The 23,113-nt window shown below is 34.0% G+C and overlaps 3 protein-coding genes and 1 pseudogene across 4 annotated transcripts; all 4 read right to left on the bottom strand.

The window, feature by feature from the left end:
* Window positions 1–1,530: 1,530 nt before the first annotated feature.
* On the bottom strand, window positions 1,531–4,005 carry LOC18594253 (GDSL esterase/lipase At5g03980-like; annotated as a pseudogene).
* Window positions 4,006–5,222: 1,217 nt separating this feature from the next.
* On the bottom strand, window positions 5,223–7,388 carry LOC18594254 (GDSL esterase/lipase At5g03980-like). 2 transcript variants are annotated; one of them, XM_088808446.1, is made up of 5 exons: window positions 6,948–7,388; window positions 6,623–6,835; window positions 6,408–6,556; window positions 6,033–6,306; window positions 5,223–5,581 (listed from the first exon to the last, which is right to left on the bottom strand). In XM_088808446.1, exons 1-5 carry the CDS (start codon window positions 7,162–7,164, stop codon window positions 5,367–5,369), a joined length of 1,068 nt encoding a protein of 355 aa, XP_088664572.1. In that variant the 5' UTR covers window positions 7,165–7,388; the 3' UTR covers window positions 5,223–5,366. The 2 variants fall into 2 exon arrangements, with proteins under 2 accessions (XP_088664572.1, XP_007021821.3); XM_007021759.3 differs by having other exon boundaries at window positions 6,909–7,387.
* Window positions 7,389–8,579: 1,191 nt separating this feature from the next.
* On the bottom strand, window positions 8,580–12,181 carry APO1 (APO RNA-binding protein (DUF794)). The gene is made up of 5 exons (XM_018124022.2): window positions 11,930–12,181; window positions 10,796–10,851; window positions 10,520–10,584; window positions 9,703–10,070; window positions 8,580–9,612 (listed from the first exon to the last, which is right to left on the bottom strand). The coding sequence occupies exons 2-5, from the start codon at window positions 10,845–10,847 to the stop codon at window positions 8,772–8,774; spliced, it is 1,326 nt and encodes a 441-aa protein (XP_017979511.2). The 5' UTR covers window positions 10,848–10,851; window positions 11,930–12,181; the 3' UTR covers window positions 8,580–8,771.
* A 3,733-nt stretch (window positions 12,182–15,914) lies between these two features.
* On the bottom strand, window positions 15,915–21,714 carry LOC18594257 (uncharacterized). Its single transcript, XM_007021763.3, has 7 exons — window positions 20,597–21,714; window positions 19,624–19,860; window positions 18,460–18,549; window positions 17,805–17,954; window positions 17,524–17,648; window positions 16,726–16,855; window positions 15,915–16,413 (listed from the first exon to the last, which is right to left on the bottom strand). The coding sequence occupies exons 1-7, from the start codon at window positions 21,146–21,148 to the stop codon at window positions 16,288–16,290; spliced, it is 1,410 nt and encodes a 469-aa protein (XP_007021825.1). The 5' UTR covers window positions 21,149–21,714; the 3' UTR covers window positions 15,915–16,287.
* Window positions 21,715–23,113: the final 1,399 nt, after the last annotated feature.

Below are 23,113 nucleotides of genomic sequence, written 5' to 3' on the forward strand. Positions count from 1 at the left end.
GATTCTTCAATAGGTGAGAATTTATGTCCTTGTAGACAAGAAAGGAGATTAGTTTTTCTTTTATATAGTGAATCCGTAATCCTGCTTATAATAGGATTTAGAGTTTTTTTACATAGGCTTACACTTTTAAGTTCACATATAACATTAGAGTCTAATCTAATTTAGTAAATCATATTATGAATTATAATATTGTCCCTTTATTAAGATCAAATTATCTTAGCCTAATTTTGATAAAATACAAAAATAAATAAAGTTCACATAAAAATTTTACTAGAAAATCTAACAGAAATGTCATTGACTTGCTCATACAGAAAGGAAAAGAAAAAAAAAAGGTAAATATCTTGACCCCTTAATTTTAACCATAATTCCACGTCGATCCATTAGTATTAGAAATGAAATCTTTTATTGGACATATAAGTCCAATGGTTAATTAACTATTAATATTTCTGTTAGTTTGATAATGTAAAAATATTTTTGGAACAATTGTACCTTTCATTAATTTTAAAAATTATCACACTTTTAAACTATGATTTTTCATTTTTAAAATTTTTTCTCTCTCTCATTCAAAAAAAAAATTCTTTACCCTACCTCTTGCCGACCGACCAACCCATGGCTGAATTTGACCTTAGAGCACCAAATTCGGCTAGATCAGACTCCCTAGGGGAACACCTATATCGCACTCCCTAAAGGAGCACCGGTATCGTGCTCCCCTAGGGAGATCTGGCCATATATGGTATTCCACGATCAGATTTGTCCAACCGTTAATTAACTGTTAATATTTCTATTAGTTTGATTATGTGGAAATATTTTTTGAACAATCGTACCCTTCATTAATTTTAAAAATTATCACACTTTTAAACTATAATTTTTCATTTTTCTCTCATTTAAAAAAAAACTCTACCCTACCTCTTGCCGACCGACCACCCCATGGCTGAAATTGGCCTGAGAGCACTAAATTCAGCCAGATCACACCCCCCAGGGGAACACCTATATCGTGCTCTTTAAGGGAGCATCGATATCGCACTTCTTTAGGGAGATATGGCCAGATCTGATACTCCACCATCAGATTTGACTACAGGTTGACTGACTAATGTAAGAGAGCTATCACAGGTTGTAATTTTAACCAAGATCCGTGTGACGCTTAAGTCTTGGGGATTGAAAACCTAAGCAAGCCTTACTAAGAATATTACACAATAATGATGTGGAAGCAAAAATCACTAAACTTGAAAAAAAAAAGACTTTGAGAAAAAATAATTGTGTTCTATGGATAAATCTGCTAAGTACGGGGTAAAGGCTTCATGTAAATGATTCAGTGTATAGTCATGTCTTGTATGCGTTGGTTCACTACAACAATTTTTTTTTTTTGGATGGTTGGGAATCTGTTACTTTGTACAGAGGTATATTTATCCCCTTCCTTTGATATAGTTATATAATCATTATCTTTGCTTCTAAAAAAAAGAAAGAAAAAGAAAAAGTCACTCCCACCTTACAAATTTAATTAAGCCAATGACTATAAAAAATTTAACTGAACTAAGTTGAGAAATTGCATTGAAGCTTTGGATAAATGTCATGAATGAGCCATCTTGCCATGAATTTGTAAGCTTGTTGTGTTAAATGAGAACCATCCCAATTAAGACTCTTATCAGGATTGGAACACACTGGTACTCCAGAAACTATGCATATTTTCATCAAGCTGAACTTATAATCTCCTCCAGTTCCACAACAAGATTTTTGTATCGATTTGATATTGAAACCGGTTTAAACTCGAAATTAAAGAAGTCAGAAATAATTATGAGTTTAATGCTGACTTATAGGATTAACACATTCTGAATATATATCTATGCGTATTGGCCAAAGAAATTAAAATTACCGAGTAGTTTAGCCCTGCTTAAAAGCCGCTGGTAAGCTTGATAATAGTTACCATAGACTATAATCACGTTGGGATTTTCTTTTTGTAGCTCTTCAATGGCTTGTTGGACATGATGATTGTGATACATTGACAAGCTATTCAAGTCCTTTAGGCAATGAAATTTATCGTAAGCAGTAGTATCGTTGGTTTGGAATACTGTAAGAAAGATAGGCAAAGAGCCTATTGGTAAGTTTCCAGGAACAATTAATTGTATGGCACCATAGTCAATGGCTCTCTGCAAATTAATAAAATGACCCAGATATTGATAATTAGCTAGCAAGTTGACAAGAAGATAAATGACTACATTTGTCATGTTTGTTACGTTATGTATCATTAAGATTTTGCAACTCATTTGAAAATGACCTTATAAGAGTTAAAAGTACTTAAAATTTCAATTGAATCATGCATGTAGTTTTAAAATTATACATTTAATTGGTCATTTTCAAACAAATTAGAATTAATAGCAAAATTTTGATAATTTATTATAAGGCTCGTAGGGTAAATATCCCGTTTATTGATTAATTAGGAAACTTACTCTGACGGCTTCTTTTATGGCTTGGACAACATGGGGAACAAGGGCTTTAACCTCTTCATGGGCCTTGCCTTCAAATAAGGCATAAGTATAGTCATTCGTTCCAATCTCTCCAATCATGAAAAGAGCTGTTTTATGTTTCTTGAAGCAATCTATCCAACACCAAACATAATAAAGCCATTAATATTGTTATATGTGTGCATTGGATGTTAAAATTATTCTTTATGATGATGTTAATTATTAACTTTAAGTGGATGATAGGATGACAAATAAAATATTTAAATGTGTCTTAGTATAAGATATGATCCAATCTTTATATTTTCTTTTATACTCTTAAAGGGATATATGTTAAAAATTTGTATTTAGCACTTGCATTTGTATAAAGAGAGGTAATATTAGAATTTTATTTATTATTCACTTTAAGAGGAGAATATATAAGATGACAAATACAAGATGACTTATGTTTCTAAAATATAAAATACTTCAATCTTGTTGAAAATGAAAGGATTATTTTAATCTTATGGTTTATATAGGATTATGGGTTAAACATCCTTGCTAATTTTATGCCTATTTTTTAACCTCTACAAGTTTACATAATTCCTTTAAAATTTTGTATTCAGCATTCAATACATAGATAAGACTAATTTTAATCAATAGAAAAGAAAAAAAAATGCATTCTCTAACTACACCAAACAAGATATATAGGATAAAAATTATCTTATTTTATTATTAATTTCGCACGCATGAAGTATATATACATACTATAAGATGAAATTATCTTATATTATTTATTTTTATATAAACACTCGTATTATTCTTTGTAACTATTTAATGAATTAATGTCCATATAATTGTTTATGTAACAAAAATATATTTTAATTCTTAGGATATTCTTAGAAGAGGTAATTAGTTAATTACCTTTATCGTTTCAACATGTCTCATTGAAATGCTTAGACATCCAGTCAAGTTGTATGCTAAGAGAACTTTTAGTCACTAAGGCTATGATACTTCTTTTTGCTAGAATTTCCACAGGCAAGGCTGTGGCACCAGCGACTGCAAAACTCACACCGCTGCTATGACTTGCTCTTTCGTTTAGGTAGGCATCAAGGAAAGGAATTCTAGCAGACATTGCTGTCAAAAGTAACAAATACAATACAATTATTTTGATCAAATACTAACAAATTAAGAGCAAAAATATATTGAATCTCCAAGAATAAAAGATACATTTCATACCGAAATAGTCAATCATTAATAAACCATTTGAGCATCAACCGGTAGCATTCTTGAAGAAGGTTTCACCGTAGGGAAGCCTAGCACATACAGACGAAGGGTTCTCCCTAATCAAATTGCCAGTGTCCGATATTTAATCTCCAAGCTGATATATTGCATTGAACCGGCAATTTTCAAGAGTATGAGCATTACATGGAGGAGGAAGAGCAAGGAAGAGAGAGCTAACAATAACAAAAGAGAAAAGAACTGATGTAGGGGTAGCCATCCAAGTGACTGATCTATCAATGAAACTAGATTCAAAGTCGAATATATGGGGAAGCATTGGCTCTTGCATTTATATATGGAGGAAACGCTTTGATCTCTCCACTTCTTATGGGAGGTTTATTTCCGAATATTAGTGATAATAAAATTTTATTTCACCCAATACATTATTATGTAGGCCTGCCTTTTCAACAAATTAAATTTGATTAATTGTTAGGATATTATCATATTAAGGTTAGTAACTTTATAGTTTTAAGTAATATAGCAAAATTAATATTCATAATTTTGATGTTAATAAGATTTATTCATGGAAATATATTATTGATAAGATGAAGCAAGATAACAAAATATTAAATAAGGTTTCTATTAAGTTGCTTAACAAAAAGTTAAGGAGAAAAAGAAAGACGCCATCAACTTTAGTCGTATATTGAACATCTAGGAACAAGAAGCTATATTTGGAAATGTCGAAAGGCGGATTCTTGCTTGGTGAAAATCTATGAAATAAAATATATATATATATATATATATATATATATAATCTGCATTATTTGATTCCAACATAATAATCGACAAATCATACATTAGCAGTGCATTAAGCTATTAATCAATTTTTATATTATGCAATTACACTTATAAATAAAATTAATCATCAACGTCAAACAATTCTCGATGTATGTACATTCAACCAAACAAATAAATCAATCACTATAAAAAACATATAATTGGACAAAATTTGACATAGATAAAATTTGAATAAGTCTACATATATTGAAATTTGAATCTCAAACCTAATGATTTTGAGGCCTCCTTCGTACTATATATTGAATTAATATATGTCATTGGCTATATTAAACTTTTATAACTTATTCAAAATTTATAAAGAATTATATTTATTATATCTTTTCCTGGTCAAAATAAACAAAACTGATCTTTCATGCGAATATACCAATTGCAACAAACGACAAAGTATAATTTTGCTCAATTTAGAATTCTTGATCTTAGTTAACTTTCTTCTAGCCAATGAGTTTTGTTAAGAAATTTAGTCTTCTATTCTTTTGTTTCCCTTAACAAAGTATCGCAAATGAAAAGTCTCTAGTTTAATTAATTCAATTTTTTGTTTTTATTCATTTGATTTGATCTTTGATTTTGTCCTACTCCATTTGTTTGTTTTTATTCTGGCATCAGACCCATGTATTACGGCAGAGCAGAGCAGTGTAAAATAATTACTCCATTTCTCCATTTCTTTGATTTGAAAGAAAAATAAATAATCAATGCAATTCAAAGGAGTAATTAAATGCAGAGCAGTCTAATAAAATTGCAACTAATTATTCAAGCAACTGACATGAAACAGAACATAAAATAACATCTACAATCGACCAATACCATATTCCACCGATTTTATAATCAAATAATAATGTGATAAACTAAAGTAAACTAAGTTGAGGATTGGCATTGAAGTTTTGGATAGATGTCATGGATGAGCCATGTTGCCATGAATTTATAAGCCTCTTGTGTCAAGTGAGCTCCATCCCAACTCAGATGCTTATCAGGATTGGAACACACCGGTACTCCTGCAGCGCCACACATTTTCATGATGCTGAAGTTATAATCCCCTCCAATTCCACAACAAGCTTTTCTTGTATCAAAACCTGTTAACAAAACAGAAGAAATTCCAAGACATGAACTTAATAATCTATGAATATATTGCACTATTAATTCATAATTTTTTTTGCATTAATATTTCATTTGCGTAACTTTAAAAACTCAATTTTCATCCGTAACTTTTAAAATTTGTTTAAAACTCATCTATCCATTAACGTGTTGACATATTAGAATACGGACAAAATTTGTCATGTTATGCTCGATTAGGTGAACATAATCGTGATAGGTTTTGTCCATATTATAACGTTATTTTGATAAATTGATAAATTTGAAACAAATTTTAAACATCTCGAAGAAAAAAATTGAGTTTTTTAAATGGTGGGTGAAAAAATAAAAAACTACAAAAAGGTAAAAATTAACTGTGAATTTTACTTATAAATTTATAAGTAACACTATTTATATGAATATTATGCATATTTGCAAAGAAATTGAGCTTACCCAGTATTTTAGCCTTGCTCAAAAGCCAGTGGTATGCTTGATAGTTGTTTCCGTAGACTATAATCACATTGGGATGTTCTTTTCTCAACTCTTCAATGGCTTTTTTGAGATGATTATTGTGATAAATTGACAAATTATTCAAGTCCTTTAGGCAGTGAAATTTGTCATAAGCAGTGGTATCATTGGTCTGGAATACTATGAGGAACATAGGCAAACAACCTGTAGGGAAGTTTCCTGGTATAACCAGTCTTGAACCACCATAATCAATGACTCTCTGCTTGTTGAATAAAATATGTGAGGGGTGACCATAGCTCTAATCTCAATAACTTGTTGCCAATAATAACTATATTCCAGTTATTTGAAAAGAAAACTTACCTCAGCAGCATCTTTTATGGCTTGGACAACCTCGGGCACCATAGCTCTAATCTCTTCAAGGTTCTTGCCTTCAAACAAGGCATAGTTATAGTCATTCGCTCCGATCTCTCCAACCATGAAAAGAGCTGTTCTATGTTTCTTGAAGCAACCTATTCAGTGCAGAACAGAAAGGAATCAATGATAATTACAAGCAAATGGTAAGAAGAGGTGATTACCTTTGTCAGTTTCACATGTTGTATTGAAATGGGTAAACATCCAGTCAAGTTGCATGGTCAGAGAACTGTTCGTAACTGTGGCTGTAATATTTCGTCTTGCTAGAATTTCCACAGGCAAGGCAGTAGCGCCAGCTACTGCAAAATCGACGCCGCTACTATGAGTTGAATTTTCATTCAAGTAGGCATCAAGGAAGGGAATTCCAGCTGACCTTGCTGTGTCAAAGTAAAACAAATTCAATACAAAAACAAGAGCAAATTACAGATCAAAAAGTGATAGATTGCATACCTAAATAATCAATCATTATTAAACCATTTGAACATCTACCAGTAGCATTTTTGAAGAAGGTTGCGCCATAGGGAAGCCTAGCGTAGACAGACGAAGGGTCCTCTCTGATCAAATTGCCGGTGTCGGATACTGAATCTCCGAGCTGATATATTGCATCGAACCCGCAGGTCTGGAGAGTATGGGTAGTACATGGAGGAAGAAGAACAAGAAAGGCAGAACTGAAAATAACTAGAAACAGTGCTCTAATGGTAGTCATAGCTGAAAACAATAACTGACATCAATTAGAGGAAAATTTTTTAAAGGCTTTGATTTCCATTCTCCACTTGCTATGGAAGTTTAACTCCAAATATTCATAGTAGTAATACCATTAATCGGAATCTCGTTATATGCAAGAAATAGTTATATATATGAATTCATATCAAATTTGATATGTTCATAAAAATTATCATATATAACTTCTTATTAGCATATGATTGCATTTAAGCTAATATAATCATTTTTAATTACGTATTGCATCTTAATTTTGTAAATTGTTAACATAATAGAGATGAAATGCAGTTAATTTGTCCTACATTAATTTATTGTTTATGTCTATTCCAATAGACATAATTGCATAACTTACTAAAAAATCAAATCTCATAAGCTATTATTTTTCAAATATACTCAAACATGGTTTCAGATATATGATCAACTCGTTTTATGATAATAATAATTTAAAAATTTTAAATTCAAATCTTAATTAATAAAAGTCACTATCGTGATTTATGAAATGAAAAAGAAATTTTATCTGTTGGATCATGTAAACCAAATATCAAGAAATCTTCATGTGTAAAAAATAATATTGATGATGTCTTATGCCAAAATAAAAAATAATAACATAATGTCTTGAACATGTAAATGTCATCACAGCAAAGATAACGTATTGGAAAAGCTCTTAGGTTGTAAGTTGAAATAAAACAGAATATCAATTCATTCCTACATTGAATAGAACCAAGAAGATTTAATAGGAAATGTCGTACGGCAGATTCTTGCATAATCAAAACAAATGTGAAATACAAAAACAATATATACAAATCAAATACTACCAGCTGTGTTTCTATTTATCCTTGAACTGGTCAAAAAAAGATGGCATTGATTTCGACAAAGACAATATAATTATTTAAGTAGGATAATATGTTGCCAAAGCTATGAGATTGAGTTCGCAGTATATAACTCTTAGATGTGCGAATGGAATAAACAAGCATGGCTAGAGAGTTTACTTTTATCGCTCAAGATGAGGCAGGCTTTCCGCTGCAGACCTCTGGGGGTCTACTTTTGCTTTGCGTAATTGCTGTTTCCCTGTCAATTATATCAATGCTCATATTTTCTTGTGCTGACGACCCAGGGGCAAATCCCAAAAGTAAAGGAGGTGGCGGTTGTGGCGGCTGTGGTGGTGGTGGTTGTGGCGGTGGCGGCTGCGGTGGTTGAGGAATATGATGCAAAACACACCTTGAAACCAAAGCAGTGATATTATGTTCTTCTGGAATGGTATAAATCCTAGTACAAATAATATATAGCTCAATAATGAGCTATAAAATAAGAATGTTCGTAGCTTTCTTTGTATGTAGTATTTCGTTCGATATATAAATAAATAGCTAAACCATGCTAATAGTAGTGAGATTGCAGAGCTGGTGGTCTGAAATGTTGGACTTCAATATCTAAAGACTTTCCTGAAAGGTTCCACTCCATCTTTTACATATATACAGCACTGAATATGGCTTCTCCATCTCTAGCTACGTATATCACAATAGCAATATGAACAAATAAAATAAAGTTCAAAAAATACAGCACAAAAATGGATTGTCAATAAATTTGAAGATCCTACTATGCAACTAGGCTGGCCTCATCACTTTCTGGGACTATAATGTCAAGCCTCATCATGGGCTTATACCTGCTAGGGACTTGAGCTCCAGCTTGCATGCACACTTCAACCACAGCTGGAGCCTTGCCATAAAATCTCGTTAATGCACCTCTCAAGGGAGGTCCCTTTGGGTCTTGAACATGCCAAACGTAATTTGGTGGGAAAACTTCAGCAACTGTAGCATCCTGCCAACCATGCTTCCCATCTCTCCACTGGTGCTTAAATTCTCCACAAAGTTTAGCATTGTGACCCCATGGCCCTACATGGACCTCTGAGCAATATCCACATGCTTTTACAGTGTACTTCCTCATCAACTTCGTCACACCTGATCGAACAATCTCATGTGCATTCATTGTCTCCTGTGCAATGCTGGGTACATCTTCAAGTGGAGGAGCTGGAAATCGCCCACAAGCTCCACAAGTGTCAAGATCAACAATTGAGGATGAGGATGGATCGACAGAGCGCCATGGCTTAGGCTCATCAACATATCCACCTCGATCAATTACTTTCTTTCCCATCATTCTGATGGGTTTGGTTCTTCGTCTTGAAGGGTACTCTGGTATGTCAACACCAGCTTGGATGCATAGCTCCACAACAGCTGGAATCCTGTCATATTCGAACCGTGTGTCATGCTTGATGCGCCGGCCAAAAGGATCATAAAGGTGATATGACTCTATGGGAATAAGTACGTCATTGATGGAACCCTTGACCCATGAATGTAAACCATGACGTTTTGAGCTACTTGGACCTTTGCAGTCCTGAATATGGTGACCAGTATGAGCCACATGAACTTCAGAGCACTCACTGCAGAGAGCTAAAACAAATGAATATATGAAGATGCAGGCATTACCTCTAAACAGCAATATCAGGACTGAAAACTATAATACAATGTACCTGCAACCATAAACAGGAATCACATGCAAAAGCTGTGCAAGGCCTTTGATCAAAACTTTCCACGCATCTAGCACATCATATGCAACAGGAATAAGATCAGGAACAAGTATTCCATTTTTTGGAGGCTGAAGTGGCTTCTCTAGACCCCTCTCCGCAAGTTTCTTATCCTTCCTTGCAGCTCTCTGGATCTCCTTAAAAGGAATAGGATAAGGCTTCTTCTTTTTCTTAGGTAGGACAGGTGGAAGATCCACATTTTGGGGATATACCCCTTGCTTCTTGCCAGCAGGGTACTGTCTGGGACTCTGACAGGCATAGATGAAAGTTCCTGAAACTAGTGCCTTACCATTCTGAACCCATTTGTTCTCAAACTGCATGTAATATATATCAAAGTGTGAGTCCACAGAACAAATATTACTCCAGACTACTGCCATTGATGACAAAAACAAACACATCATAACAAAGATCAAAGCATACCATTGAGACATTCCCAAGAATCCTCACTTATCAACAATTGCCTTTAGTATTATCAATAGAATGCATACATCTCATGCAACAGAACCACAAGAACAGCCAGAAAGAACTTCATAAAGGTCATAACCAAGGAAGTGGAGAGCCCCTACTGTATGCAGTCGACTAATTTATATGCCACTGACTTGATTTTTGGTGATAATACCTACTGAGAATTTGAAAGTGTTCCTCCAAAATATAGAAATACACGAATAGTTTTCTACCCACATGTCAATAATGTCACTTTCAAAATCACACATCGAGAAAACCAAACAAAATAAAATTAGGGAATTGACAGAAAGAAGGTCACCTTGAAACACTGACTCATGGATGATAATTGAGACCTCTTAAATTCCATGATCTCTAAACAGGCACCTGCAAAGTGGGGCCACATCCATACATAAATCTTTCTATTTACCTTTAAAAACATTTTGTGGTGTTTATTTGCATTTGATTGGTATAATTCAGTAATCGTAATGAAGTGAAGTTCATTCCTTTATTTTGGAGGAAAAAGGGTGGCACCACATGGGCATTCTTCGAAGAGAAAAAGAAAAAACAATGAATAAGTTAATGATTAGTGACTCACCCCTCTGAGACGGATTCCATATAGACGATGCTATCGGTAGTGTCTGGAACATTTATCTGGGTATATAGGGAAACCAAAGAAATGGAACATTATGCCAAAACTAAAGAGAAAAATATGAACTCTGCTTTGCGAATGGAAAATCAATGATAGCAAAGAGCAAGAAACTTAAAATTGAAAACTTTGCATTCTGATTAACACTATGAAAATCCATTTCATAACCCGTACCTTCTTTTTTAAAGATTCCAATGCTGCAAGTGCAAGGTTTTCATCAATCAAATTGTATGTTTTAGAAAAGATTAATTATCCTGATAAAATTGGCCACATCATGTACTTAAGGCCTGACATAAAGTGGTTTCTAAAACTCTCATCACTCGTTTGGTAGGAATTATATAGGGAAAAGGAATGAGAATGGTAGCTTTTGCACCTTTCCGCTCCCTCAAAATCTGATCCTTTCATAAATGGGAAGCAAGTAGGAAAGAAAGCAATCATTTAACAAAAGTTATAATCAAGTTATTTATAATTTCACCCTCAACTCTTTTCTTTCCTTCCATGTTCCATCTTTTGTACCAAACGTAAGGATGGAAAAGCAATTTTTTTTTCCTTTCCTTCCGTTTTTTCTCCCTCACATTTTTCCCTTCCCTCCATAGTCTTTCCTTTCTACCATACATTATTCATTTTTGGCACTTACCTATCCCTAAAGGATACCAGTAGCTAATGCAGTGATTTTAAGTTCATACAAACCAAATCACCATATTCACAGCAAAGAGACGCCGCATTTCCTCACATTATTTCTCTCATTTTTTCCATTAAATTAGCATTCATTTTTGTTCTTCAGTTCTTCTCTCAATACAATTTATTCAAAGACAGGCAACAGTGACTATATTACTAAACTACCACTCTACCAAAGAAAATGAGGAACAGTAACTATGAAAGTACCATCATTTCATTTATAAGAAATTCCATTGAAGTAAACCCTATTGGATGGAAAATTAAAATAACCATTGATTCTATAACAAACCCAGATAGAGAATTAGCCAAAATAAAAAAGAAGCTGATTAAACAAGCAAAAATAAAAACCCCAGACTATAAACAGCTAAGTTGAAAGGAAAGATGAAAAAAAAAAAAAAGCTTTACCCAGAACTTTGAAGCTGCTCCCTTATTCTTCTTCTTCCTCTTCTTTTTCCTTCCTATCAGTGTGCTAATCTTCCGAAATATCACCAAAAAAATCAGCTCAAAGCTCTGGGTTTAAGGCGTCCTGCGAAAAACCCACGACTATATTTTATTTCATTTCAAGCGAAGATAGGATGAGCGAGCTTCGTGTTGGACCTAGCCAGAAATTGGGCCTTGAACAGCGAACTCAAGCTCATCCACTACTTTTTATTTTTTGGGGGGTCAAAATAGCAAAAGTTGTTACTTATTCTATTATCTAATAATACTAGAACAATTTATTAAATTATTTCAAAATAGGTTACTTATTCGGTAAATAATAATACTAGATCACTCTATTAAATTTATTTCAAAATAGATTCAATTTATTAAATATATATAATATCAATCATAAAATGTTTTTTTTAAGTTAAATTGTTATTTTACCTTGAAAAATATTTTTGAAACCTAATTTATACTATTAGACATCAAATTCGTTATAAATAACTTAGTTAAATAAAAATTACATACTCTATCAAATGACTATATGATATTTTTCATCTTTCACGTTAATTTAATGTCAGCGTCAGTCAAAGTCAAGTGAATATATTTTTTCAACTGCCAATGCATATGCTTTCCATATCCCATATTTGTTTATCATGGAAACCATAAAACTTGTCAATACTTGCCCTTTTATCTGGAATTGTTTTCCTCTGTTTTGCTTCGAAACGTGGAATATAAAGCAAAAAATTGGAGCGAAGAGACAATATAAAGTGTTTGAAAGTAAGTAAGCCCCTGTTTCAACATTATAAGCGTTCAAGCCATGTCAATGGCAATACATTAATGACTGTGAGTGCTTTAATCATATCTACTGTTGAAATGGTAGGGAATGTTTTTGTAATGATTTCTCCCCAAGTGAAATAGCCGGGAAATGATGGGATAGTCGATTGTAGTTGCAAAAGAAGGCATAGATTTTGGGTTATATGAAAGCAGAACAGCCTCAAGTAACTTCTTGGTTGATCTTTGAACAACGGAACAATGGGGTGAAGCATTAACCCTGAAATCTTAGATGTGAAGTTATTTCTTATTTCAACATCACAACAACTTGGTTTCCACTGAAATGTTATACGTGCACAAGGGCTTGAGATCCAGGACAGTCATCTTCCAAAGCAAATACTTTGGAGCTGATCATCTTAACTGCTTTTAGTTTTATACCAAGAGATGAAGTTTGACTTAGAGACCTTTATACCGTAAGCAATCCCAGGTCTCCCTCTAGGGATGATCATTGGCATGCAAAAGAGCAGGATGGCCACCAACTCAGTAAGGGACCACATAATACTGGTGCATACGAAAACTGTTCTCCTCCAACACCAAATCATCCTTTTCAATTGAGGGAGCTAAGATTCAAGCGCTAGGGATGCAGCATAAATTTCAGGAATACCAGCACCAGGTTGGTATTCTGCTCGTTGTTCAAGTATCACTTTCAAGCATGCAGTTAGCTCTAGTCCTTCACTGAATTCATTGATTTATATGTTCAGGACTTGAGATTACTGATTGGTGACCGGTGATAAGAGGAATATTTTTTATGATGGTTTCAGCAAAGCGGATAGTTTGGCTCTTAAATCGCAGCATACATGGATACCTTGAGCTAGCAGTGACTTAGCCATTGGCAGACGGGAACTCAACCCTCACCTGTTAACACAAGAACTGATATAAACACAAACAAGAAATCATGGTGCAAATAGAAACTCGAACTTGAAATGGCATGCTCAGACATATGAAATTCAAGCACAGACCATGAGAGACCAAGGAAAAGGATAATAGTTCAGACCTGGAAGACTCCAAGTTTCCTGTTATATTCAGATTCGGGCACTGTCAATGAAACAGTGAGCTGCGACCTCCGATTATAGGGTATAACACGGTGACCAATGTCCTTCCCAGAGTTAACATCATCTTTAGGAATGAGGCTGGAAGGATCTCCTACGACAGCAGAAGACATTATTGGCACGAAAGGAACTGAATTGGTTTAGTGTAATCGAAATTCAAGGTTTCTATTGCCTGGATAGGCTTCTCCAGCACGCACCGCATCATGAAACCCACGAAAAGAAATCCTGACACTAGCAACCCGACAAGCATGAAACAAACATAGAATGACCAAATCAAGGCACAACCAAGCCTCAGTGCCAAAGTCCCCATTGATTTCTGTGCTTTCACTTTAACAGTTTTGTTAGCATCATTCCACAGTCCGAATAGTTTTCTCCTCAAGTAACATCTAATGTGCCTTACAGCTTGTAATGGAAATATGAAAGACATGAGAGGAAAATATGAAAACCAAATTGGAAATGTGAAAAAAACTAACTAGAAGATTAATTTGAAACCTGACAAATTTCATCATAAGCTCTGCGAGAAAAGTAAGAAAATTCATGAGGAACTAAGTGTAGCCCCCTAAAGAAGAATCTACGATATGTGAGACATTGACATACACATGATTCCATGCATCCTTAGGATTGACTTTCTCTTGTATATCTTTGTAACTACACTCCCCATTAACCTGACAAGTCTCTGAACTATCAATTCTATTCCGCTGGCCATTTGAGAAACGGTTGATTTTCCTTGATTTTGCATCCTTGAACACCATATCAGTCCCATCTACCAAAATTTTGATTAAACTACATTTAAGCACATCACATAGACTCTGTGAATTTGCATTATTTCTGTAACCAAAACCAGAATTTTCATCGGGATACAGAAACAACTTTTTATCACTACTGGCAACATGATCACTTTCGTGAACATTCTGTTCATCCATGGCAATGATTGGAGAAATGGGGACTTGGATTAAAAGGTTCACTAGGGGAACTAGGGGGCTGCCAGTAGAAAAGAAGCAAATGATTAGAGGACTTGGGGAACTATGGACCAACGGTATTATCAATTTTTATAAGGCGGAACGATGACAAGATCACAGCTGAAATTTCCTTGGAATGCCAAAAGGTCAGATAGGTCCAATTTGTTGGTTAACTAACCAATAGGGAAAACTTTGATCTCTTATGGGACGGTCGTTATTGGTTAATCTGTGATCAATATTACAGGTGAATAAAGTCAGGATAAAATGCAGCATGACAAACACTTAAAAGCTGGTCCTGCAATGTTTGGTATACTTGCTTTCAAGCTCAACAGCGGCTTAGAGATGGTGAATCATATACATATGCTACAAGCTGTAATGGGTGATTGGCCCGGCTTTGTTCTGGCACACATACCAAGCGTGCAGGGCTCAAGCCAAATTTCTCTGCTAGAGCGGATTTTTTCACTGTCTTCGCCTTGCTGAAGGATATAGCTCGAAGGAGTCAGCAAGTTAATTGGTTAAAATATTCCTTTAAACTGTTAAATGATTGCAACTTGTTTACTTTCAACAAGAAGACGTCAAGAAGCGAAGGGTAGCTCTTACTACTCTTGTAATATCATGCAGTCAAGGCAACATTAGCAATCTTTACGCATTCTATAGAGGTTGCTTTGATGGTGGAAAAGGGGAATAATAGGAGTGGGTCTAAAACTATACATAATTGAGAACATTTCCATTCCTACAGAACTCAAAATAAGGCGCCTAATCATACCAAACTTAACCATACCAAATTTAGATATATTATTATGTTGACAATAATAGTGTATGGTGTTTCCATAGGAAACATATCACTCTTCACAGCAAAAAAGTTACTAGCTTTCCCCTGATTAAAAACTACCCTTATTTACAAATAAATCAAACCCTATCAATCCACCTTTCTAGGAAAATATTATTAGATACACCTATCTTGGGCATCCCCATATATCCAAATGCAACAGCCAATCACTTTAAGAAGTAAAAGCCCTAGAAATTTATGGTACCACTTGCTTTCTACACATATCTGCTTGTCCTGATTTCACATAATGCTTGCACTCGACACACATACACATCACACTCACCACAAATGCAAAATGATTTGTAGAAGTACAAACTTTCATTGTATTTCTCAGGAAGCACTCACTACATTGATAAACAAAATTACTTCCTGACTTTGTTTCATACATCATTATTACACGAGTATATGGTACATTTAGAACTAAAAAATAAAAGGGAAAAAAAAACATGAAAACCAAAATTTGACCTGATAATTTTCAGAACTACAGTCAGGAGAAAAAAAGTAAATATAAAATTTTTTCAGTGAAGAGAATAAAAGAAGATGAATCTCCAAACTTGCATCAGAGATTACTATAATTAACAGAGGTAGTATCCAGATATTCACATGTGGTATCGTTTGTTTATGTGCACGAGACTATATACACTTCAACCGCAGGCTTTGGATGCCAAACAATTAAAATTCAATAACGTTGTTTATCTGAACGGAGAAGGATGGACAGCCAACATTTGAAAGAGGGGTGTCAACTCTTACTACTACTCCCGAGTTCCCAACATTTCCATTCCACTTAGACCGCCCAAACTGCATGATTGTAGACAGAAATGAGCATGAGCCAACAACCTTCCAAAATTTGGGCAACCAAGTCAAGGAGGATGTAAGTGCAACCAAATGGGAAAAAGAAAGTAAAGGCACAATGGAATAGCACCAATACCAAGAAGAAAAATCAGAAAATGTTAGACTAGAATTTTAAAAGCTGACTAGTGCTGAAATGTTGCAGAAATAGAAATCTAAGTCTGGTGTGAGCAGAATCCACTTTTCACAATTTTGCAAATCCAACAACCAAGTTCAACAGATGAAATGAGCTTTAAAAGAAGATTTGACCATATAACTTACTGATATTGATGCAAATGCTGAAGGATGTGCCACAAAAGCACAGCCACAAATCAGATTGAGATCCTCCTTCACCGAGTGAATAACTTCAGCCCGCAACCCCGGATTGCTTCCACCAAATGTTGGGCACAAGCTGTCAACAATGTAGCAACTAACTAGTGAAAACCATGCAGGATACAAATGACAAGCACAAACAATATAGATAAATAACTATCACATAATAACCGGAAGAAACATATACATAATGTGATTCAAGGAAAAGAAAGGGGAAAAAAGAAAAACAAACATACAGGAAGAACAAACTGTATACCGAAGCAATACAGTACAAAAAAGTAACAAACAATTTCTCGCTATGGTGTGTGATCCTTCTAATTTCTATTTGAAGGAAAGGAAACCCAAAATCTCACATCACTCAGTTTTTTCCAAACAACTCAGGAAATTACCTCCACTTAATTTTGTTTTCTCCCAAATAAGAAACATGAAATTCAAGTATTTTAATAGTAATTATTATGAAGATCAAATACAAAACAAATTAAAATATAACTCATGAACCTTGAAAAGTTGTTATGTTGAAAACCTAAGGAGAAGACATTCATGTCTATCCATATATGACATTTCCTATAGACATAAGAGAACTCAGCTCAATTTCCAAAGATATAAGAAGGCTTAATGAAGCACTTCAAAAAGGCAGTATATGAAACATAACAATACATCCCTCAACATGAAATACAAGTGCATGCAAGAGACATTCATTTTAAACTCTAAACCTGGGCACATCAATGCAAATAAGGAGAATCTCACCTAAATTGAATGGATGGCCTCATCATAAGGCCAGATCGCTTCCAAGCGAAGGCTTGTGAAAGACCCAGCGTAAATGATTTGTCTGGCCATTGCACAATTGGTGTGATACGTGTTCCCCACTTATTCTGATGAAATATCCAAAGAATAGATTTCAGCACTCATAAAAGGCATCCCAAAAAAGAACAGTGAATCTTTAAGCTGAAGTTGTTTCAACAAAAACTAAAAAACTATTTCTTTGTTGCCTATCATGCTGGTAGGCAGTTCAGAGATCAGAACCTGACCTTGCAAGAGAAGCTATATCTCATTTCCCCCGGATATTGGCCCTGAGCCTGAAGAAGGCCCCCACAAAGAGGTAGGAAAGCACTTGTTGTTAGCCCCTCACCAGATACATACGTGAATTGTCCATTTGGAAATTGCAAATCTACAAATGACTGCAAAAAAGAAAGGAGTAAGGATGAGAAAGAAGAGAGTGGTTATGTAAGAAAATACCCTGAGATGATAAAACTTTCTTGAACATTTAGTACCAAAAGCTAGTGACTCATGCTTATCACAGCTACTTAGCACAGCCCACTACTTCCTATTAAGATTGTTTTTAGGAAGATGATAAGACTGAGTACTTGATCAATGAAAATTTTGGTCTTTAGGGCGCAAAAAGTGTAAAATAGATAAATTAAGTTGCTCCACCATTGTTGGTAAATTCCCATCTTCAAAACAAGACCACTGAAAAAAATCAATTGTTCTATTTACACTAAGGTGACCACTACTAACTAACTGAATGAATATTTGCATAGAGAATATTCTTTACACCAAATGCAATTTAAATCAACAATGAAGTTCAATAAAACTAGAGGGAAAAATACAGATATTTTGGAAATTCAGATGGTTGAAACAGAAGCATAAACACTGTATAAATGGATTCAAATGCTACCAACTTACACAGGCTAAAGGATTAAGACAGAGCATTGACATTAATAGCCACCTTCTATGCTTTGACCATACTGCTGGACAAAGAGAATGCATTCCATTCTGCAATGAAATAATATATCATAAGATAAGAACAAAGAAGAAAAGATAACAATTTGAGAAAGACCAAAACATAATGCTCAAGCAATATTATTTGCTTTCCAGTTTCAATATATGCACTACCATGTAATATTATTGAGTGTGTCTATTGGGCAAGAAATACACTTAAAACTGGGAGAGGAAAAAAAGGGAAAACAAAACAATACTAACAGCATTTCATCATAATGGAACTTAAACTAGAACTTTAAAATTTATATTCAAACTTAAGTAAGGTCCTACATCAGTCCCACATCAAAATAGAGCCACATCAAAATAGAGCCCACAATTCCAGATTTTTTTGGATTTTTATCTCAACTTCTCTCAGTATCTTTATGTTCTAGATGGAAACTATTGACTTCTATTACAATCCTAAAAAAGCCTTACTTATAGCATTTTGTAAAAGCTAAAGATGGCAGTCTTTCAGAGGATTCTACACTAGAAAAGACACAAGTCATTCTTGCACCTTCACACCACAAACAACAATATGTTTATTTGCAAGAACTATCCCAACATCAGTGGAACTTCAGCAGCTACCGCTTGGGCTTAAAATTTAGTAACATGAAGAAAAAACAGCAAACTAACTGAGCAGAATAAACATCCAAACTTGGTGACACAGAAATTAAAGGATAATCTGGAGAGAGTACATACAGTCACAATGAAATATGTTCGCTATCTCATGAATTTTACTAGAACTCAGACCAAAAATGAACTACAGCAGAGGCCAGATGACATGCTGAGGAAGCCTTATTGCAGACAAACAAGATAAGGGGAAAAAGGAGATAGTTGAAATAAGTTCATTCCTATATTTTCTTGATTCAATAGAAATTCTAAATAGAAGACCAAAAGATGTATCACTGGAAAATAATTCAAATAAACTTAATAGATAACAACTTTAAGCACAACTTGCTACAGTTTGCTCCATAAGGCTTTGCAGAATTAAGTTTCATTAAACAAAAATACAATTCGTTGGGTACTCCTATTTCCTATATAGAAAATTTTACAGCTAGCACCAATTATTCCCTCATATTATTATCATACCTTCCTATCATAACCATACCAAAGCAAATGTTGCTTTGATAGATGAACTGGTAAAAGAAGTGTCGTGTCTCGTACAAAGAGCACTGGTCCAAGCTGGACAAGAAATAAAGAGTTGTCACTCGCAGATGTGGAATTGGCATTTGATGCCTCTACTCTCCATAGATCTCCCCTTGCAACCAAAGAGTTTTCTAAATCTCTTGTTCTACTCTCATATGTTGAGGTGATATTTATGATCCCCTGCATACAACCAAAAATTGACCATTGGGAAAACAAATTAATTAATATATATATATGAAAAAGTTATAGTCATTAGCAATACGAAGAGATAGGCAGTCAACCAATTCAAGCCACAAATAAGATTCACATTGAATTCAAAAGAAAAACAAAATGATCAAACAACTAACCTGCTATTATCCTGTCATTTCTATTCATACGAAGGGGAAAAAGAAACATAATATAGTCATTACTTGTAGTAGCTAACATTAGGCCAAATAGATGCCTTTATAGAGAGCCTTTAATATTAGCTTAGAACTTGAAATGGAACTAAGGGTAGATGACCACATTCCACATCGCTAGCTGTTCCTACTTGTCTTAGAAATGATTAATGAAGGTGTGTGCACAACTGAAAGTAGATGCATATTATCCTCATAATCAGCAGGGAAATAATACTAACTACTCACTTATAAACCTTTTGATTGCAAAGAAAAATGCCCAAGCACACGTTAGCTGATGCATCTATTATGTACCATAGACAATTCCCTTCCCATTTCCAATTATTGAACCTGTCACTTAAGACAATTTACTACTCTGCGAGTGAAGTCGCTCCTTGTATAATGGTATTGGCCATGATTAATAAAACAATTACAAACATACAACATTAACTACTCAAGAATTTAACAGAAACCAACTTCATAAATTCAACCGCCTAACTATCCTCAAAGATTCTCTTTTTTTTTTTTTTTGGTTCGTTTACCTGTGGTCTTCCAAGTAGTCCAGCAGACTTCAAATTAAACCCTGAAATCTCATCGTCCCCCACTCCCTCCGAACCACCCTCATTTTCCACGAACCCAAAATCCTTCAACTGATCAGAAAATCCTACCAAACCCTCCATATCATTACCACCAACCTCAGCCTTCTGCGCTTTCACACTCATATCACTTCTAACCGACACTACCGCACTCTCCTCAGCACGAAACGGGACCGGTAAACTCCTAAAGAACTGATTCACCAACCCATTTAAGCAGGCCCCGAAATCCGCCCCGGCTTGGCCAATCCTGTTCCCGATATCACCGATGTCAAAAATGGCTGAGTTATCAATGGGAAGGCCAAAATCCTTGTTGACAAAGGTTTGGGATGGGAACTCAAGGTCGAAAAGCTTGGATTTTGGAGGGTTTGGCCATGGAAACGAAGGTGGGGTCATATGGGATTGGATTAAGCCAGAGAAACCTTGAGCTAGCCGGTCGGCGAGGTCCTGGCCATGGCGCTGGACCTCTTCCCAGGCCTCAAATGACCTTTCTACTGACATTGAAGCAGCGAATCTAAAAATTCATAAGAAAAACTAAAACCGAGTTCTTTAGAGGGGCTAATTGATGGACTAGAAACTTACCCAAAAGCTTAAATCGTTCAATATTTTCTTTTTCACAAACAAAGAAAAAAAAAGGGTGAAACTTTTAAGTTTGAAGCTTAAAGAAATGCTGGGTTTTTAAGAGCGTTTGTAGTTTTCAAATATTTGAATAGGAAATTCAAAGATTCATGAGAAAAATTAAACTTTCAAATCGAAACAGATCATTAAAACATTCAAGAAACAGAAAATGAAATTAGGGTTTTCAATTTGATGGGTTTGATAGAAAGAAAGAAACCCAACAAAAAAAAAAGGCTTTTACAATAATTTCAAACTGCAAATAGGATCTAAAGAATATAGCAGTAGCAAAGTGAAGAAGAGAAGAAAAACAATAAAAGCCCGTTATTTATTTTAGCTAAATGCAAGCAAAGTTCAAGCCTTGGACAGAGTAAGAGAAAAGGAAGCTAGATTTTTTTGCTAAGTTTGGCGCTGGGGAATGTTTGGGGTGCGTACTGCGCACCTAGATTTGCTTTGCTTCCACGTTGATGGAAGAGAAACGTGTGGCTAATAGGGCTATAGAAATTTTATTTTTCCAGGGAGAAAAAAAAAATTGTGAGTTGGGTTTCGTCCGGGTGGGAACAACACATTGGACAGGGAACAAGGTCGCTGCCCAAATGACATTCATGTTTCCCCAAATGTTCTTTACACCTGACCAATGTCCAAATTGGTCACATGCCCGCTTTGAGATTTTCACTCTCAATTTTTTTTTTTTTTAAGTTAAAAAGTTTTAAAAGGATTATTTTATATATATTAATAGTATAGATAATTCAATACATGTCGATGAATTAAATCTGATAATTTATGTTTTCGTGTCGTAAACGTATCAAATACGATTAAATATGAAATACGTTAAGATTAAATATGAATACGATACGTTTAATATTCATATTTTAAATTTAAAATACATACACATGTACGTTTAATAAACATGTAACACGACACGATTAACACATTTATTAAATGTGTCAATATATGACACGACATGATTAATGACACGATTAACATGATTAAATAAAAATATTTATAATTAAATATAATTTAAAATTTAAATTTAAAATCTATAATTATAAAAATAATTATAACAAAATAAAAATAATAATAACATCAAATATAATAAAATTTAATATAAATAACATATGTTAAATTCATTATCATATAATATGATAAAATACATCATTAACATCTAACCTTCAAATACTAATAATATCAAAAATCATTCATAATTTTCAATCGTAATAATTACATTATTACCTTTATAAAATTAAAAAAATTATTAAAATAATTATTTAAAATTATTTATATGAGGTTAAAATAATCTTTAACTATTAATTTTTAATAAGTTAATAAACGTGTCATGTATATACTTTTAAATACGATAATACGATTAAGTAAACATATTTATCGTGTCTGACACGTTAAGACACTAAAATTTTCGTGTCTTAACGTGTCAGACACTATTATACACCAAACATGTTAAGATTAAACTCAAAATCTATTTAACCCGTGTCTTCTCGTGTCGTGTCTAAAATTATCAAGTTTATGATTAATTATCTTAATGCTATCTTTTGATTATACTAGATTGAGTCCAGTTGAGTCTAACAAATTATAATCAAGCTTGGTATGTGGACACCTCTAATTTATATTAAGGAAAAATCTTTGATTATACCAAATTAAAACTCTTTAATTAATTTCTAATTTATTATCTTTCATAATAAGGATTAGCCAATTAGGTGAGTAGTAGATGTATTTATGGGCCGAGCAATTTGCCAATACCTAAAAGTGTGTTCCACGTATTGAATTAGAGTTTTAATACTAATATATATTACATCTTAATTTATGTCAATTGTAGATGGTTAAAAATAAAAATAT

Source organism: Theobroma cacao, chromosome 7, assembly GCF_053813885.1.
Source record: "Theobroma cacao isolate CCN51 chromosome 7, ASM5381388v1, whole genome shotgun sequence".
NCBI classification, from domain to species: domain Eukaryota; kingdom Viridiplantae; phylum Streptophyta; class Magnoliopsida; order Malvales; family Malvaceae; genus Theobroma; species Theobroma cacao.

What these genes read in the sequence shown, in the direction of transcription:
- LOC18594254 (XM_007021759.3), bottom strand. Translation starts at nt 7,164, where the DNA reads ATGACTACCATTAGAGCACTGTTTCTAGTTATTTTCAGTTCTGCCTTT. An exon ending in AATAATGATTGATTATTTAG is followed by an intron (nt 6,836 to 6,908) that starts GTATGCAATCTA and finishes ACTTTGACACAG; the next exon opens with CAAGGTCAGCTGGAATTCCC. An exon ending in CCATAAAAGATGCTGCTGAG is followed by an intron (nt 6,307 to 6,407) that starts GTAAGTTTTCTT and finishes TTCAACAAGCAG; the next exon opens with AGAGTCATTGATTATGGTGG.
- APO1 (XM_018124022.2), bottom strand. Translation starts at nt 10,847, where the DNA reads ATGTTCCAGACACTACCGATAGCATCGTCTATATGGAATCCGTCTCAG. An exon ending in ATGGAATCCGTCTCAGAGGG is followed by an intron (nt 10,585 to 10,795) that starts GTGAGTCACTAA and finishes CCCACTTTGCAG; the next exon opens with GTGCCTGTTTAGAGATCATG. An exon ending in CCATGAGTCAGTGTTTCAAG is followed by an intron (nt 10,071 to 10,519) that starts GTGACCTTCTTT and finishes TATTACATGCAG; the next exon opens with TTTGAGAACAAATGGGTTCA.
- LOC18594257 (XM_007021763.3), bottom strand. Translation starts at nt 21,148, where the DNA reads ATGTCAGTAGAAAGGTCATTTGAGGCCTGGGAAGAGGTCCAGCGCCAT. An exon ending in GACTACTTGGAAGACCACAG is followed by an intron (nt 19,861 to 20,596) that starts GTAAACGAACCA and finishes GGTTGTATGCAG; the next exon opens with GGGATCATAAATATCACCTC. An exon ending in GATATAGCTTCTCTTGCAAG is followed by an intron (nt 17,649 to 17,804) that starts GTCAGGTTCTGA and finishes ATATTTCATCAG; the next exon opens with AATAAGTGGGGAACACGTAT.